The sequence below is a fragment of the Somniosus microcephalus genome, chromosome 4, assembly GCF_052327205.1.
Source record: "Somniosus microcephalus isolate GS21.2 chromosome 4, FLI_Smic_1.0, whole genome shotgun sequence".
NCBI lineage: Eukaryota > Metazoa > Chordata > Chondrichthyes > Squaliformes > Somniosidae > Somniosus > Somniosus microcephalus.
This window is the reverse complement of record NC_140990.1, coordinates 275,688,642-275,705,984: the sequence shown is the minus strand read 5'-3', so window position 1 is coordinate 275,705,984 and position 17,343 is coordinate 275,688,642. Positions and strand designations below refer to the sequence as shown.

Below are 17,343 nucleotides of genomic sequence, written 5' to 3'. Positions count from 1 at the left end.
TCCCGCGTTTGCCTTCTTCCCCCGCTGGCTGCAATGGCGATTGCCGTGCTGCTGCCATTCTCGCCTCCCCAGCGGTTCTCAATTTCCCCGACGCTGCTTTTTTGCTCCCCCGCGGTTCCCGTGGGCATTCACGCTTCCCCTGCTGTTGCGCCTCTCAGCCCCGCTTGCAGGCCGGTCCTTTACACCGGCTGCGGTTGAGTTCTCTGTGGTTCTCGTGGCCTTAACGCTGCCCCAGTCGCTGCGCCTCTCGGCCCCGATTGCAGCCCGGCCCTTTTCACCGGCCGCGGTCGAGTTCTCCGCCCTTTTTCCTCCGTTTTCTCTCCCCTACTCCACAGCCAACGCGGCCGACTTTCTGCTCGTGTCGCTGGTCGGCTTACCCACCACCGTGGTAGAAGGGATGATCACTGCCTGTCGCTGATGGAGGGCTTCGTGGTCAGAATTTTTCTTTTTAACCCGGGTTCTTGATGCCTCCCATGCGATGTGGTGCTCAGCAGAATGATGAGGGCGGATGCCTCTTCTCGACGCCCATTCTGAGGACGAAGCTGCCTTGGATGTAAAACTGCCGCAGGGTAAGATCGGACTTGTCGCCACTGTTGAGTCTGTATGTCACAGTTATGCTTATTATAAATCACTGGACACAGACAACAAGAATAACTTTAACAGGTCTTTACTATTCGGAGGTCAGGGCTGAACTGCCCAGCAAATCACTACACAACGTTTATATACCGGTGTGGTCACCACCGGTATTACAGTATACAGCAGCCAAGAGAAAGTAGTACATCTCTTAAGGTAGTTCTCTTAAGGTGGAACAGGTTACATACACCACATCATCCACTACTTACAGTTTAGTTGATAGCTTGTCAGTTGAGGCTACTGGTCAACTTCTGGGTGATTCTTGGCCTGTTTTCTGCCTGTGAAAACTGAATTGTGACTGCTGAAAAGATCTTGCCAGTGCTGCACCGTTTCTGGCTGCTGTCTAAACAGTTTTACTGCAGCTATAGGTGGTCTGGTAGGGCTGCTTTTGGGGCTGGAGAAGGAGGGGGAGCAGCAAGGAAGACTGGAGAGAGCAGGAGCAGCTCGCAGAAGTGGGGGGGGGAGGCACTGTGCAGGTGGCCATAACCACAGTGGATCTTCAGGGAGACTAGATGCCATAGCTCTCAGAGAGGAGCTCATCCAGGAGCACTTCATATGAACCATCCCTCACATCCCCAATACACCAACTATTCCACAATCCTTATCACACCATCCTTTCTATCACCATCCCATTGCATTCCTTTAGTCCAACCTTATAGGTCTTGCCCTCACTTCACTACAAATATAAACATTAACAGCAAATCCAGATCAAAAGACAAATTTAACAACTTAATTCTATCTAATAGTTATAATTATGAATTGCATTGATGCAACCCCTTAGTGCCTGTGTTGAGTGCTCTTTTACCTATCCTAGTGCTCCTATGAAGTGTTTCCCCAGGGGCTACAGTTTGGGAGGTGGAAGTCTGCTGAGCTTCCATCGAGGACACTTTAGATGGCTGTGGTGGGAAACCTTGAGGGCCCAAATGCAGACTGCAATGTCTCAACGTGGTCAGTCTGGCCCAGCTGGCTGTGTGGCACTAACAAGTGCACTGGCAGCGTAGCTGGTGGGGAATCAGGCATGCTGTCATCCTGAGAGAGGACAGCAGGTGCCTCAGTGTGAGCTGCCCAGAAAGCTGTCAGAGCGGTTAGCAGAGTCTCCATCATGGTGGGCACCACTGTCGTGTTCATGGAGCTGACTGGCCGGCCCATGTTGGACAGAATGGTCTCCATGCTCTGCACGAAGCCTTAACACAAGTTGGAGCTGGACTCCTCCATTTTCTATACCAGAGTGCATCTCCCCTCTAAGAGGTGCTGGTTGCCTTTAAGTGGCGTCTGAAATGCCCAATTTCTGGCCTCTGCTAACAGCTCTGACAGCTTCCTGGGCAGCTCATGCTGCTGCCATGGACACTCGGGTGACTACTATCTTCACAACCAGGCATTCAACTAATGAATGACCACCTGAATCATTTTAATTGAGGTCCCATCATGAATTTAATGTGTTGCCTGGGACCACGTGAACAGGCAATTGCAGCGCCCCCTGCGTAGTCCTCTTTAGGGTACGCTCAAATTTCTGGACCAATATATTTCCAGTTATATTTCCAAAACACTGCTGCCTGTGTCCTAACTCGCAGCAAGTCCCGTTCACCTATCACCCCTGTGCTCGCTGACCTACATTGGCTCCTGGTTAAGCAAAGACTCGATTTTAAAATTCTCATCTTTGTTTTCAAATCCCTCCGTGTCCTCGCCCTCCCCTTCTCTGCAATCTCCTCCAGCCCTACAGCCCCTCGAGATATCTGCGCTCCTCTAATTCTGCCCTCTTAAGCATCCAAGCTATTAATTGCTCCCCCATTGGTGGCCGTGCCTTCAGCTGCCATGGCCCTAAGCTCTGGAATTCCGTTCCTAAACCTCTCCGCCTCGCTCCCTCTCTTTCCTCCTTTAAGATGCTCCTTAAAACCTAACTCTTACTGCCCTAATTTCTCCATGTGGTTCAGTGTCGAATGTTGGTTTATAACACTCCTGTGCAGCGCCTTGGGGCATTTTACTATGTTAAAGGCACTATATAAATACGAGTTGTTGTTAATACGTTCACTATTTGCAACTGTTAACATAAACACTCAAACTCAAGCAGTCTATTTCAAACAGGTTACATCTGCTTTTCATATTATATTAGTTTACAGTCTTGGATTTCTGAAGAGTTTTCATAGAAATCTTATGTTAGAATTGTTTAGTGTTCAAACAAGCCATAACATTTTCCAGTATGAGCAAGCACAATAGACTGGTGTGGAACACTTCATAAAACACTCTCAATCCTGCCTCTCATTACTCTGGACTCCATTTGACTAAAAGAACTAAAATTACATGCATCCTGTGACTGGCCTTACAAACTGCACAACAGCGGCTCTGAAATGGATGACATAATTTCCCAGTTAGTACTGTATCCCATTGCAGATTGTGGAAAGACCATCAAATCCTATTCAGTGATAACAAAAATGTATAATTGAAGCCATCTTTTTACAACCTCAGGATAACAACATATAAAAGACAAAAGAAGTCTGAATTCGGACTGAGCCCATGAATAAATATGATGATACTTACCCGAGTTTATATTACCATCAGTGTAGTTTATAGTTCCCATCTTGGAAAAATCAACAAGGTGCTCAAAATAGCTAATATTTGGTTTAAAGTTTTGGTTCAACTAACTGCTAAAGATCTCCCAAGATGTCTTACTTTGCGTTTCAGTCTGTAGGAAACGGCACAGTTACTCAGAGTGTGAAACAAATGGAAGTGCACTGACGAGTTAACCTCTCTGCAAGAGACCGGACTTGTGAGGCTGCTCTTCCTCCCAATTCCCTTCCTGCACACACTGCCAGCATATACATTACATACACACTGGCATGGAAATAGCCTTTAGGATAATGGGACAGAAGCTTCAGTTTCAAACATAGCGCAGGAATAAGCATAGATGGATCATATAGCAAAATCTAATATGTCAAAAGATGTCTTGCTATCGAGAGATAGGGAATTTGAGCAGAATATTAATCATCATGGAATGCACAGTGCTGTCCTATAGCTTCCTCAACGAGTTTTGAGCCGTGCAAATGTCAGTAAGGAAGTTCTGGTATTACTTCAAAAGTAATAAACTGTGTGGAAATTAAAGAGCTGTAAGTCACATATAGAATAGCATATATTGGGAATGGTTAAAGGCACTAATGTTAACAAGAAGTGTAGCACAAAATTTAAGTTCAAACAGTTTCTGCCAGTCACCTGAAACTTGAGATTATATTACAGCCTTGAAGTCAGTCTCTGGCATTTGTTTAAAATATGGAGTTTCAACTTCATTTAGGGATTTATTAGGTTTTAACCCAGCTGTAATCACTAGTGGAAACAACTGCTGTGTGCCCACTCTGGGCTCTGTTGCAATTACTGCAGTTTCATGGTGAAGAAACCTGCATTAGATTATTGAGAAATTCTATGAGCAGTATATCAAATCCAAGCCATGCATGAACTTGCATTCCATGGAGACAGTCAAATCAAATCTTTCTGGCAGAGTAGCCAGATAAATTTAGGTCAGTTGTTTTCAAATTAGGGTATCCTACAAATATTGACATGCCAGGAAACCCCTTGTCCTAATTTCCAAAGAACAGTGCCAGCTATGCAAAAGAAAACACTGCTGTAATTGCTAACTTTATTAAGAATATATTACATATATATATACACATATATACAATGCCATAAAAACCTGTCAGTTAACAGATACTCTCCCCGCCCCCGCCCCCCCAAAAAAGTACAGAATGCAAGAAACTTTGCTTGCATATCACAGTAGGCCCTGCTCCAGAGGGACTGAAATCTAAGGACTTCACAGATTCCTTCAAAGCAGAGTTTGCAAATCTATGGTTTGGGTAAAGGGGCACATTGTGCAATTCTGTGTGATCCAAACAGAGAAAGAGTAAATAAGAAAGGGGTAATTTTTGTTTTATTATTTGATTAATGTAGAATATTAAAATATGCAGTATAGATGTAGTCACATGATACAAAAGGCAAACAACATTTGTTTTACAATGGCCCAGAAATTCGGGTCTCCACGGGTGAGTACGCATGGGGTACTCACCCGTAAGCCCGATGGAAGTGCCGGTTTCATGCATGCACTGTGCATGCGCGGGAAACCGGCACTTCCGTTCCCCGAAAGAAGGGGTTCAGAAGTCGAACGCGTGTGCAGGAGAGGCGGCGCGTGCGCATCGAACTTACGCTTTTTTTGCAAGTTTTCCCGGGAAGGTAAGTCTCCAGAAGTTAGACATGTAAAAAGCAGTCACAAGGCCTGCTTTTTACAAGGTAAGTGGTGAATGAATTAAAATTAAAACAATTTTTCCACAGGTTTATTATTTTTAAATACTTTAAAGAAAAGTAAGTTTATTTTTAGCCCCATTAGAAAATGTAATTAATTTTTTCAAAAATTTAAATTATTGTTTAAAATAGTTATTTCATGTAATTTATCATTTATTTAAAAAATGTGATGTTTTTTAAAAATTTATTTGAAGATTTAGTGATGTTTTGGGGCTTATAGTATTTATAGGTTTGACAGGTCTTGTCAAACTTATGAATGAAGCATTCCCTGCTTCGATTGGCTCCCCATGGCCCACGTGATCCCAGGGGACGCATCGAACTAACTGCGGCCCTGGGATACGCAAGCACTGCACGCCAGCAGTTGGAGGAGGCCCAGAATCGGAATTGCATGTGGGCCCACAGCTCAATGGCCGGTGCGGTAGGTAAGTGCAGGTCAGGGGCATGCACCCGCAGGAAGCCCCCGACCCGAATTTCTGGGCCAATATACAGTACAGAACAATGTTGACCCCACCCGAATAAAGAGCTGTTCCTAACAACATACAACGTCAACTATGATAATGCTGATCATGACAGGCAAACATCATTTACAGTGCTTGTCTGGGTCATCTCATGACACACATCATGAACAATAGTCAGTTCTTCTGAAGCAAGTACTGTTCCCTCCCAAACATCATTTCAGTAATTGCTATGACAACTGCGGAATGACGGTCATGGTGAAGTGAGTATAACTGCTAACATTTTACCATGTGGGAAATCCTTGACATGAACCCACCACACCCTATTGTTCCGTAGCTCAATACATTAGCTTTATGTCAACACACTGCTGCCAGTTTAATAACAGCACAATACCAAACTGCAACACTGGTGAAATGCTTTCTTTGCTCTTTAATACTTCATCTATGTTGGTGCTAGAATGACTGATGGGTGCATAATTAATTTTGAACCTAATACTAGCAGCATTTGAAAGGAAAATTGATTTATCCCACAGCACTGAAGTATACCTCCTATTGGTTGTGTAGTGCAAGGCACTAAAAGAGGTGATTAATGCAGGGCTAGACTTCTCAATCATCCATTGGGGAGAAATGGGATTGTAATCAACAGGGATCTAAGTAATGAAGAAAGCGAGAGCGCGTGCGAGAGAAACTATCACCAAAAGTAAAGCATCAGACAAGGTAACACATTTTGTTACAATGTTGGAGTTTTATTTTAAGTGATAGACATTGCAGGATTGATTTGGAATCTTGAGAAAATGGGAAATGAAGAGCTTCCACAGAAAAACAATAGTATTTAATTGTATTTAATTATATTTTATTAGTAAGTGATTAATTTGTATATGGTTTCAAAATACACAATTACAAAATGTTTGTTTGATGGAAAAGCAAAGAGCAGCTATAAATTTGCAGGTCTGCTGAAAGTGCAAGTTAAGGCTTGGTAACATAGGGTATTATAGTATAGTGGCTATGGTACTGGATCATAAATAAATAACTTACTTCAGCTTTTGTAATAAAAACTGGTATGATAACTAATGCTAAAGACTTGTTGATTACTGATGAAAAATATCACTAAAATATGTTCACACTTAAATGAATACTTTCCAATTCCAGAATTGATTTAAGAGAAGCCCTCCACACAAAATCCACATATTTTTGAACTTCATCAAAACTGAACTTAATCTCCACAGCAACAGATATAATAGAGCTTAAAAAGCCGTCTCCAAACTCAGCATTTCACTGATACAAGACTTACGTCATATTCTTAAATTATTAATTAAGCTTTGGAGGGGTTGGTTGAATGGAGAATAGTAATTACATAGCGCGATTTAATATTTTCAACATCTAATATCCATCTGCCCGCAGTGAATAGTTTTATACTCTAATAGGAATCATATTTTGCATTGTACGAATGTGTTACACACAAATCAAATCCTAAAGTGCACATCCAAAAGACTAGCAACAGAACTACTTGTTCTAAGACAGCCATTGGGTGAATTATTCCATGAATATGGTTGATAACTCAGCATCTGCAATGTGATTGTTCACTGCACTGAATTATCACTTACTATTCCTTAATGTAGTGTCAGCTGTGGCTCAGTCGGTAGCACCCTTGCTTCTGAGTCAGAAGCTTGTAGGTTCAAGTCTCACTCCAGAGACTTGAGCACAAAATTCTAGGCTGACCCTCCAGTGTAGTACTGAGGGAGTGCTGTACTGTCGGAGGTGCTGCCATTCAGATGAGACGTTAAACTGAGGCCCCATCTGCTCTCAGGTGGATGTAAAAGATCCCATGGCACTATTTCGAAGAAGTGCAGGGGAGTTATCCCCAGTGTCCTGGCCAATATTCATCACTAAAAACAGATTATCTGGTCATTATTACATTGCTGTTTGTGGGAGCTTGCTGTGCGCAAATTGGCAGCCATGTTTCTTTCATTACAAGTGACTACACTTCAAAAACTACTTCATTGGTTGTAAAGCGCTTTGGGACGTCTGGTGGTCATGAAAAGGCGCTATATAAATGCTAGTCTTTCTTTCTTCATTCTAATATATAATTGTGCCTTATTTTGGGAAAGACAATGGCGCTGAAATTATACCCTGGGCTACTAAAGTACAATAGATTAACATGCTCAGAGTTTAATGCCCTGGAGTGCGGGGTTCAATGGCCATGCTAAAATAACAGAGAGAGAGAGAGAGAGAAAGATTCTAGCTAATGCATTAATTGTTCATATGTTGGTAGTTCAAAACATTAAGTCATCCTCGGTTCCGAGGGACTGCCTAAGAGAAGAAGAAGGAAAAGATTTCAAAACATAATTTCAGGACATTTTTCCTGATATCTGAAAAATCAAGGCTTTATCATTTTAAACAAGAGACTTTTAAAATTGTAATTGACAGGTCTTATATATTTTTTTTTAAAAGAGTTGGGCATTAGCTCTTATTTCAAGCCTGCAGAAACCTAAAGGCTAGACCACACATAGAAACGAACAATCAAACCTCTATTTATATAGCACCTTTCACAACCTCAGAACTTCACAGCCTATGAAGTACTTTTTTTGAAGTGTAGTCACTGTTGTAATGTAGCAAAATGCAGCAGCCAAAAATGCACACAGAAAGGTTCCACAAACAGCATTGAGATTAGTGACCAGATAGTCTGTTTCAGTGGTGTTGGTTGAGGGACAAATGTTGGCCAGGACACTAGGATAATTTCCCAACTCTTCTTTGAATAGTGCCATGGGATTGTTTAGAATCATAGAATGGTTACAGCACAAAAGGAGGCCATTCGGCCTGTCAAGCCCATGCCAGCTCTCTGCAAGAACACTTCAGCTAGTCCTATTCCCCTGCCCTTTCCCCGTTGTCCTGCAAATTTTTTCTTTCAGGTACTTATCCAATTCCCTTTTGAAAGCCACAATTAAATCTGCCTCCACCACACTTTCAGGCAGTGCATTCCAGATCCTAACCACTCGCTGCGTAAAAAAGTTTTCCCTCATGTCGCCTTTGGTTCTTCTGACAATCACCTTAAAGCTGTGTCCTCTGGTTCTCAATACTTCCGCCAATGGGAACAGTACCTCTCTATCTACTCTGTCTAGACCCCTCATGATTTTGAATACCGCTATCAAATCTCCTCTTAACCTTTTCTGCTCTAAGGAGAACAACCCCAGCTTCTCCAGTCTATCCACGTAACTGAAGTCCCTCATCCCTGGAACCATTCTTGTAAATCTTTTCTGCACCCTCTCTAAAGACTTCACATCTTTCCTAAAGTGCAGTGCCCAGAATTGGACACAATGGCCCAGTAATTTGGGTCCCAACGCGTGAGTAAGCATCGTGTACTCACGCGTGGGACCGATGGAATTGCCGGTTTTCTGCATGCACAGCGCATGCGCGGGAAACCGGCATTTCTGATCCTCTGAACCAAGGGGTTCAGAGGTCGAACGCGTGCGTGCAGGAGTCTGCGCGTGCGCGCTGAAATTCCTTTTTTTTTTACAGGGTTGCCCGTGCGATAAGGCCTCCAGTTTTTACGCGAGAAAAAGGCAGACGTAAGTACTTAGTTTTAAAAGATAAGTGGTCTATTAATTAAAGTTAGAACATTTTTTCCACAGGTTTATTATTTTTAAAGACTTTACAGTAAGGTAAGTGTATTTTTAGACCTGATTTGTTAAAAAATTATTTTTTTCAAAAATTTGAATAATTGTTTAAATTCATTTTTTTACAGTTATTAATAGTTCATTTAATTAGTGGGATGTTTTTTTAAACTTTTATTTGAAGTTTAAGTACTGTTTTGGGTGCCCAGAGTTTTCATGAGTTTGACAGTTCTTACTATCAAACTCATGAATGAACTTTTGCAACCTCCGATTGGTTGCCCAGTGCTCACGTGATCCCAGCCGGCTCATCGAACTAACTACACCGCTGGATCACGCAAGCACAGCGCGCCGGGAGCTGAACCGGGCCACTGACAGGAAATCCATGCAGGGCCAGGCTTCAACTGTAAGTGTAGGTCGGGGGCTTGCACCCACGGGAAGCCCCCGACACCAATTTCTGGGCCATTACTCCAGTTGAGGCCGAACCAGTGTTTTATAAAGGTTCATCATAACTTCCTTGCTTTTGTACTCTATGGCCTAGAAATTCATTATAGCCACTTTTGGGGCGGTAAAGTCGGGCGACCGCTAAAGTTTGCGCCCGGCGCAAATTCGAGGCCACTTCGCCGATATTCATTAGCTTCGCCTTAAGAGTTTGCTCGAGCGCTAAAACTGGCGATGCACGGCTCTCTTTAGGCGCTAAGCCGGAGGTGCTGAGCGATACCGCTGAGGCCGGGCGCAGCACAGGTGCGGCCATTTCTTGATTGACAGCAGACACCCTGGCGCCGGCCAGCTCTTAAGGGGGAAGGGTTGACTTGGTCTGCTGCCACGCCCTGCACACTGGCGCCCTCCAGCTAGGCCTGAACACTGCTGCTGGACCCATATAGCACCTCAAAGTATGGAGAAGGCCCGTGAACGAGCGCAGCGCTTCTCAGAGCTTGATCTGAGGGTGCTGGTTAGCGCTGTGGAGAAGAGACGCCATATTTTGTTCCCAGACAATGGGAGGAAGCCGTCGACCCGCGTCTACCGGAGAGCCTGGAGGCATGTCGCCACCAGGGTGACATCGAACAGTGAGGTCCCCAGGAGCGCGGTACAATGCCGCAAGAAACTAAATGACCTCGCCAGGATTGTCAGGGTGAGTACCCTTTCCAGTGTCCTCCTCATCCTTGCATGTGCACCTCACATTATGGGCAAAGGGACCTGAAAGCCCTAATGGCCAGCCCTCATGCAGCAGCTATGGGTCAGTCATGAACATCAATTGCACATTGTACACTTAACACACTGGCCAGGCTATTCGACCATGGGAGGCAGTGCACACAAAATCAGGGCTACACACTGGCCAGGCTATTCGACCATGGGAGGCAGTGCACACAAGATCAGGGCTACACACTGTACTTAGAGGCCGTCCTTTCTCTTGCAGGCCAAGCTGGCCAATAATAAGAGGAGCCGGACTGTGACCGGGGGAGGCGGACCCCAGATCCAGCCGCTCACCGAGCTGCAACAGCGCATGGAGCGCATCATGGGTGCCCGGGTGATTGGCCCCGTTGCATCTGGAGATGCCGACCCTGTTCTGGGCACCAATGGTAAGGACATCATTTTTTGGACCTCTCTCGTCCCACTTGCGCATCAGATCTACATCCTTTGCCACTGTCCGACCAATGCGCTGAATGCCACCACTCATGCATCCCTCGCTGACGCCCTCTCCTCACTCTAAAGTTACTCTTGTGCCTTCCTGCTTTCAGATGGTGAGGAGGAGGTCCCTGAAGTTGCCAGTGACAGCCCCTCAGAAGAGGAGGAGGAGGAGGAGCAAGAAGGCGGCCACTGTAGGGGAGACGTCTTCCCTGGAGGGGAGCGTGGGGGAAGGGTTGGAGGGGAGTCCAATTGCTGGGTCCAGCGGCGTCCAGCAACGCAGGAAGGGTCGGCCAGTTCGGCGGCCTTCTCCCCAGAGGGAGAGTCCGGCCTCCAGTCCGGGGACGGTCAACGCCGAGGAGATGCGCCGCCTCGAGGACATGTCCGCGGACTCGGAGCGCCGGCACACAGAGCTCATGGGGGTAGTGGGACGGATGCCTGAGGCCATGCAGTCCCTGTCTCGGAGTGTCACCGAATTCGGGGCCTCTGTGGCAGCAACTGGCCAGGTGATCAGTGGTGCCGTGCAGTCACTGGCTGCTCTGATGCGGTCACAGAACAGGGCAACACGGGCACTCACTGCTGCCACACTCGCTGTGTCAGCCCGGCATCGCCAGGGCACCCGGCGCGCTGCAGCAGCACAGCGGTCTGTCCCTCGGCAGATTGCTGCGCATGCTGCAGTGCTGGCCCGGCCGAGTGCCAGTGTCTCAGGCGACCAGCAAGCGCCTGCCATCCGCCAGCTTGCCCCCATTGCTCCAGCCGCCACTGCCACTCCCCCAGTGGAGCTGCCACGAGCTGCTGCAGCGACTGATGCTGGCCAGCCACAGCTGCAGCATTCACCAGCCGGCCCCTCGAGGGCCAGGCCTCGTCTAGGCCGACCCCCAAGGGCATCTGCCGTCACGACATGTGCCCCTCAGGAGCCTTCCCCCAGCCTTGCAGCAGCCACTGGCCTCACTTTGAGGAGGAGCAGCAGGGCGTCCAGGGGCCGGCAAAGTTTGCAGAGGGCATCGCCCTCGCGGGACACAAAGTAGAGGGTGTGTCCAAATGTTGTGTTTTGTGGAATGGTTGTTTTTTGAAGGCCGAGGATGAGGCCATTTTTATTTACATCTTTGGTTAATCCTCCCCAGGTTGTGGGAGTGACTCATGTGTGTGAGTGTTTTTTGGGGGTTTCGTGTGTTCTTGGTTTTCATGTGGGAAGGGCCCTGAGTTTGTACAATAAACCATTTTATTTATTCACATTGTCCATGTTTGATCTTTGAAGTGTTTGTTGCGTTAACCGGCTGAGGGCTTGCGCAGCGGCTGCAATCATGTTCTTTCATTGGCACAAGCCATTCCCTGAAAGGGGGCCTGGAAGTGACGTTCAATAAGCCGCCGACGGGCGGCCCTTGGACCTTCTGCCTCCCTCCTGGGCTGGTACTCCTTGTCCTCCTCCTCCTCATGCTCCTCCTGCTCCTCCTCCTGAGGTGGTGGTCCAACGTGAGGTGGCAGTGCCTGAGTCCTGCAGATAGCCAGGTTGTGCAGCATGCAGCAAACGACGACGAATTGGGAGACTCGCTCCTGCGAATACTGGAGGGCTCCCCCGGAGCGATCCAGACAGTGGAACCGTTGCTTCAGGACGCCGATTGTTTGTTCGATGAGGTTCCTGGTCGCTTGATGGCTCTCGTTGTATGCCTCTTCAGCAGGGTTCGTGGGCGCGCGGAGCGGGGTCATGAGCCAGGTACACAAAGGATAGCCTTTGTCCCCGATAAGCCATCCTCTTGGGTGAGGCTGTGCCTGGAACATGTCAGCCACAGTTGTCTGTCGCAGGATAAAGCCATCATGGCTGCTGCCTGGAAAGCGGGCATTGACAGCTAGGATGCGCTGCCTGTGGTCACACACCAGCTGTACGTTGAGGGAATGGTAGCCCTTCCGGTTGCGGTAATCCTCGGCATGCTCCAGAGGTGCCCGCAAAGCCACATGCGTGCAGTCAATGGCGCTGTGCACCATGGGGAAGCCCGCTATTCTTGCAAATCCTACTGCACGCTGCTGCTGCTTGTCCAGGGTCATGGGGAAGGAGATGAATTGACGTCTCCTTCTGAAAAGGGCATTGGTCACCTGGCGGATGCAGCAATGCACGGCGAACTGGGAGATGTTAGCGATGTCCCCAGTAGCGGATTGGAAGGAGCCGGTGGCATAGAAGTTGAGAGCCACCGTCACCTTCACTGCCACCAACAGAGACGTCCTGCGCATCAGCTGTGGACGCAGATCTCTGTGAAGCAGCTGGCAGATGTCTGCAACCACCTCCGTTCTGAATCGCAGCCTCCTAACACACTGCGCGGCAGACATGTTGAGATAGGAGAACTGCTGGCGGTATACCCTGGGTGGGTAAGGCCTCACTTGGCGATGCCTGTTGCCTCCTCTGTGTCTAGCCAGGGCTGCCACTCTCTCACGGTGTCTGTAAGCCCTTCCGACATAAGGCTGAAACTCAGCGTTGGCACCCAATGCAGCCCCCATAATATGCTGGCAAACATTGAGATCTCAATGAAGGCAAAGAGAATTGCACAGCTCTGGCCTGAAGCCAAAAAGACCTGTCCTAGTGTTGGGCCAAAGCAGTAAGCTCTCTTCCTTGGTCTCTCTCGAAAAATCCGTTGCACAAGAGTGAATGCTGCAAAATGGCTGCCATTTATAGTGCAGGGTAAGTGCCCTTTAATTTGCGCTCCCCGCGGCCCGCCTCGGCTGTGTACCGTTCCACTTCACAGTCGTTAGGGCCGCCCGGCGCACAATGGGGCAGCGCGAGTGAAGTTCCGGTTCCGGGCGCACAAAGGGCGATGCACGATGAAATGACGTCATGATCTGCGCGCGCAGCAGGGCGCGCGCTAAGACTTTGCGCCGGCGCTGAATGTCTACTGAAGTTGGGGCGAGGCGCAGATCGCGCAGCGCCCGGGCGCTAAGTGCCTAGCGCTCGAGATCTGCTCCTCCTAAGGCGCTAACGCCTGGCGCAGCCAACTGAATTTCTAGGCCTATGCCTCTATTTATGAAGCCCAGGATCCCATATGCTTTTTTAACCACTTTCTCAACCTGCCCTGCCACCTTCAATGATTTGTGCACATATACCCCCAGGTCTCTCTGTTCCTGCACCCCCTTTAGAATTGTAGCCTTTAGTTTATATTGCCTCTCCTCATTGTTCCTACCAAAATACATCACTTCTCACTTTTCTGCATTAAATTTCATCTGCCATGTGTAAGAACATAAGAACATAAGAAGTAGGAGCAGGAGTAGGCCATACGGCCCCTCGGGCCTGCTCCACCATTCAATAGGATCATGGCTGATCCGAATCTAGACTCACGTCCACTTCCCTGCCCTCTCCCCGTAACCCCTAATTCCCTTATCTGCTAGGAAAATGTCTATCTCCATTTTAAATTTATTTAATGTTGCAGCTTCCACAGCTCTCTGGGGTAGCAAATTTCATAGATTTACTACCCTCTGAGTGAAGAAGTTTCTCCTCATCTCAGTTTTGAAAGGGCAGCCCCTTATTCTAAGATTATGCCCCCTAGTTCTAGTCTCACCCATCAGCGTAAACATCCTCACCGCATCCACCCGATCAAGCCCCCTCACAATCTTATATGTTTCGATAAGATCGCCTCTCATTCTTCTGAACTCCAATGAGTAGAGTCCCAACCTACTCAACCTTTCCTCATACGTCAACCCCCTCATCTCCGGAATCAACCGAGTGAACCTTCTCTGAACCGCCTCGAGAGCAAGTATATCTTTTCTTAAATATGGAAACCAAAACTGTACGCAGTATTCCAGGTGTGGCCTCACCAATACCCTGTATAACTGCAGCAAGACTTCCCTGTTTTTATACTCCATCCCCCTTGCAATAAAAGCCAAGATTCCATTGGCCTTCCTGATCACCTGCTGCACCTGCATACTAACTTTTTGTGTTTCATGCACCAGGACCCCCAGATCCCTTTGTACTGTAGCACTTTGCAGTTTCTCTCCATTTAGATAATAACTTGCTCTTTGATTTTTTCTGCCAAAGCGCTCATTTCACCAGCCTGTCTATGATTTCTTGAAGTCTATCTCTATCCTCCTCACTGTTCACTATACTTCCAAGTTTTGTGTCATCTGCAAATTTTGAAATTTTACATTCACCTGAGCAGGCGGACGGGACCTCAGTTTAATGTTTCATGTGTTAGATAGCACCTGTAACAGTGTAGCACTCCCTCAGTACTGCAATGAAATGTTAACCTAGATTATGCTCCTTCAATTCTATTATTCATAAGCTCTGGAATTCCCTTCCTAATCCTCTCTGCCTCTCCACCTCTCTCTCCTCCTTTAAAATGCCCCCAAGCTTTCTTATGTGGCTAATATCTCTTATGTGGCTCAGTGTCAAATTGTGTTTGATAACGCTCCTGTGAAATGCCTTGGAGCTTTTAACTATGTTAAAGGAGCTATATAAATGCAAGTTGTTGTTGCTGTTGTAGATTATGTGCTCTCGTCTCTGGAGTAACTTGCTGAATACACACAAATTCTGAGTAATGGTTATATGGAAAAATTCCCAGCAAAAGCAATTAATGATGTTGATTGATTCTTTCTCCAATAGGCAAAAAAAAAGGCCAGGGGTTAAATGTAAACTTTTATGTCTACCTCAACAAGCACACAGAAAGTTGGTTCAACATCTTATTAAAAAGACGATACCTATGAGATTCCCTCGGTCTGCACTGAAGCATTAGCCTAGATTATGTGCTCATGTTCTGCAGTAGGGTTTGAAGCCATAAACTTCTGACTCAGAGGCAGTGCTATCACTGAGCCAAGGTGGCACTTTCTCGAATACTCTATGGCATATCATGGTTATTATGGGAACACTGCCACCTCCAAATTCTCTTTAAAGTCACACACCATCCTGACTTGGAAATATATCACCGTTCCTTCATCGTCGCTGGGTCAAGTGCCTGGAACTCCCTACCTAACAGCACTGTGGGAGTACCTTCACCACACGGACTGCAGCGGCTCAAGGCAACGGCACACCACCACCTTCTCAAGGACAATTAAGGATGAGCAATAAATGCTGGCCTGGCCAGTGACACCCACATCCCGTGAATTAATAAATATATTTTTTAAATATTGTTGGTGGGACACGAGCATCATCTGTGGAGGATTGCCAGTTAGGGCTAAAGATTGGAGACATGAAACAGATGGCTAATCTGGAGTTACTCTGGGGGTGGAGTAAAAGTGTACTTGTGCTTTCCTTTCCCCTCAGGAGATTAAATATTTACAGTCAAGGTTAGCATGAAGTTATCTGGGAAGTAGCATGCCCAGGGTGAACAATAAACCCATTATGCTACTGATAAACCAAATGGAAATGATTACTTTACACCTCATTCTCCTGGTCTCTGACTGATGGATGGACAAATAACATTCTGAAAGGCCATATTAAAAAAAGAAAGACTAGCATTTATATAGCAACTTTCACGGCCACCGGACGTTGCAAAGCGCTTTACAGCCAACGCAGTACTTTCTGAAGTGTAGTCACTGTTGTAATGTCGGAAACGCAGCAGCTAATTTGCGCACAGCAAGCTCCCACAAACAGCAATGTGATAATGGCCCCATAATCTGTTTTAATGATGTTGATTGAGGGATAAATATTGGCCAGGACACCGGAGATAACTCCCCTGCTCTTCTTCGAAATAGTGCAATAGGATCTTTTACATCCATCTGAGAGGGCAGACTGGGCCTTTATTTAATGTCTCATCCAGAAGACGGCATGTCCAACAGTGCAGCACTCCCTCAGCACTTCACTGGAGTGTCAGCCTAGACTTTTGTGCTCAAATCTCTGGAGTGGGACTTGAACCCACAACCTTCTGACTCAGAGGCAAGGGTGCTACCCACTGAGCCACAGCTGACACCATATTAGACTACGTTATGAATGAGGTTTGTTAATCATAGAATCATAGAATGGTTGCAGCACAGAAGGAGGCCATTTGGCCCATCGAGCCCGTGCTGGCTCTCTGCAAGAGCACTTTAAGTAAAATTCTTGAGAAGCAAGAGCAAGAGCTGCACGTTTCACAAGATTTAACACTTCAGGTAATCGGTCAAAACAATAATAAGTTAAAAAACCCTTAGCTTTCCTTTGCACGAGATTAAAACAACTCTACCATGCAAGAAAAAAAACCTCACAGATTCCTGCATTTGCCACTACCCAAATGTCCATACAAAAAAAGGAACTAGTGAAATGGGAAAAGGCTTCAGTTTAAATATCTCGCTGTGAGGCAAGCCTCGTGTTTGGAATTGTCAATCAACATAAGCTCTAGACACTGAATAAAATGCCTGCTGCAACAGACTCCTACCTCGTAGTAGGTCAGCAATCACAGATGAATAACTGTCTCCTTCTTATAGACTGACAACCAAGTTTTTGAAGCTTCCCCCCCAAAAAATCTAGACTGTTGTCACTCAGTTTCCCAATTGATATAAAATGCCTTACTGATGTTTTTCTATGTATTTTGTCACAACTTATAGTTTATAGCTTATACCTGTAGTACTATGAGGTTTACATTACATCCTCATGTCTGAATTCCTCAGTGTGGCTGGCTGAGGGTGTCCAAGGATAATGTCCATAGAATACTAACACTTCTGTTATTAAAAGCAATGTCGAAAAAAATCAGTGAAGAAAAGGAACTCAGGCACCCTAAATATATAGTTATGAGCCAGAGAATGTGCTTATTCTAACTGATCAGATTGTTCTCAGAGCTATAACCGAATTA

General features: G+C 46.3%; 1 protein-coding gene across 5 annotated transcripts in view; it reads right to left on the bottom strand.

The window, feature by feature from the left end:
* The window catches only part of xirp2b (xin actin binding repeat containing 2b), a 250,156-nt gene that overhangs the window by 128,179 nt on the left and 104,634 nt on the right, over window positions 1–17,343 (bottom strand). For 2 of the 5 annotated variants that reach the window (XM_085986461.1, XM_085986458.1), the window contains exon 1: window positions 3,169–3,364. The exons of the other annotated variants lie outside the window; for them this stretch is intronic. Coding sequence is in view for 1 of the 2 variants with exons in the window: in XM_085986458.1 (XP_085842584.1) it covers window positions 3,169–3,208 (40 nt within the window). In the remaining variant the exon portion in view is untranslated. Of the gene's footprint in view, window positions 1–3,168; window positions 3,365–17,343 lie in introns of those variants that run through there. 5 annotated transcript variants of the gene reach the window in all.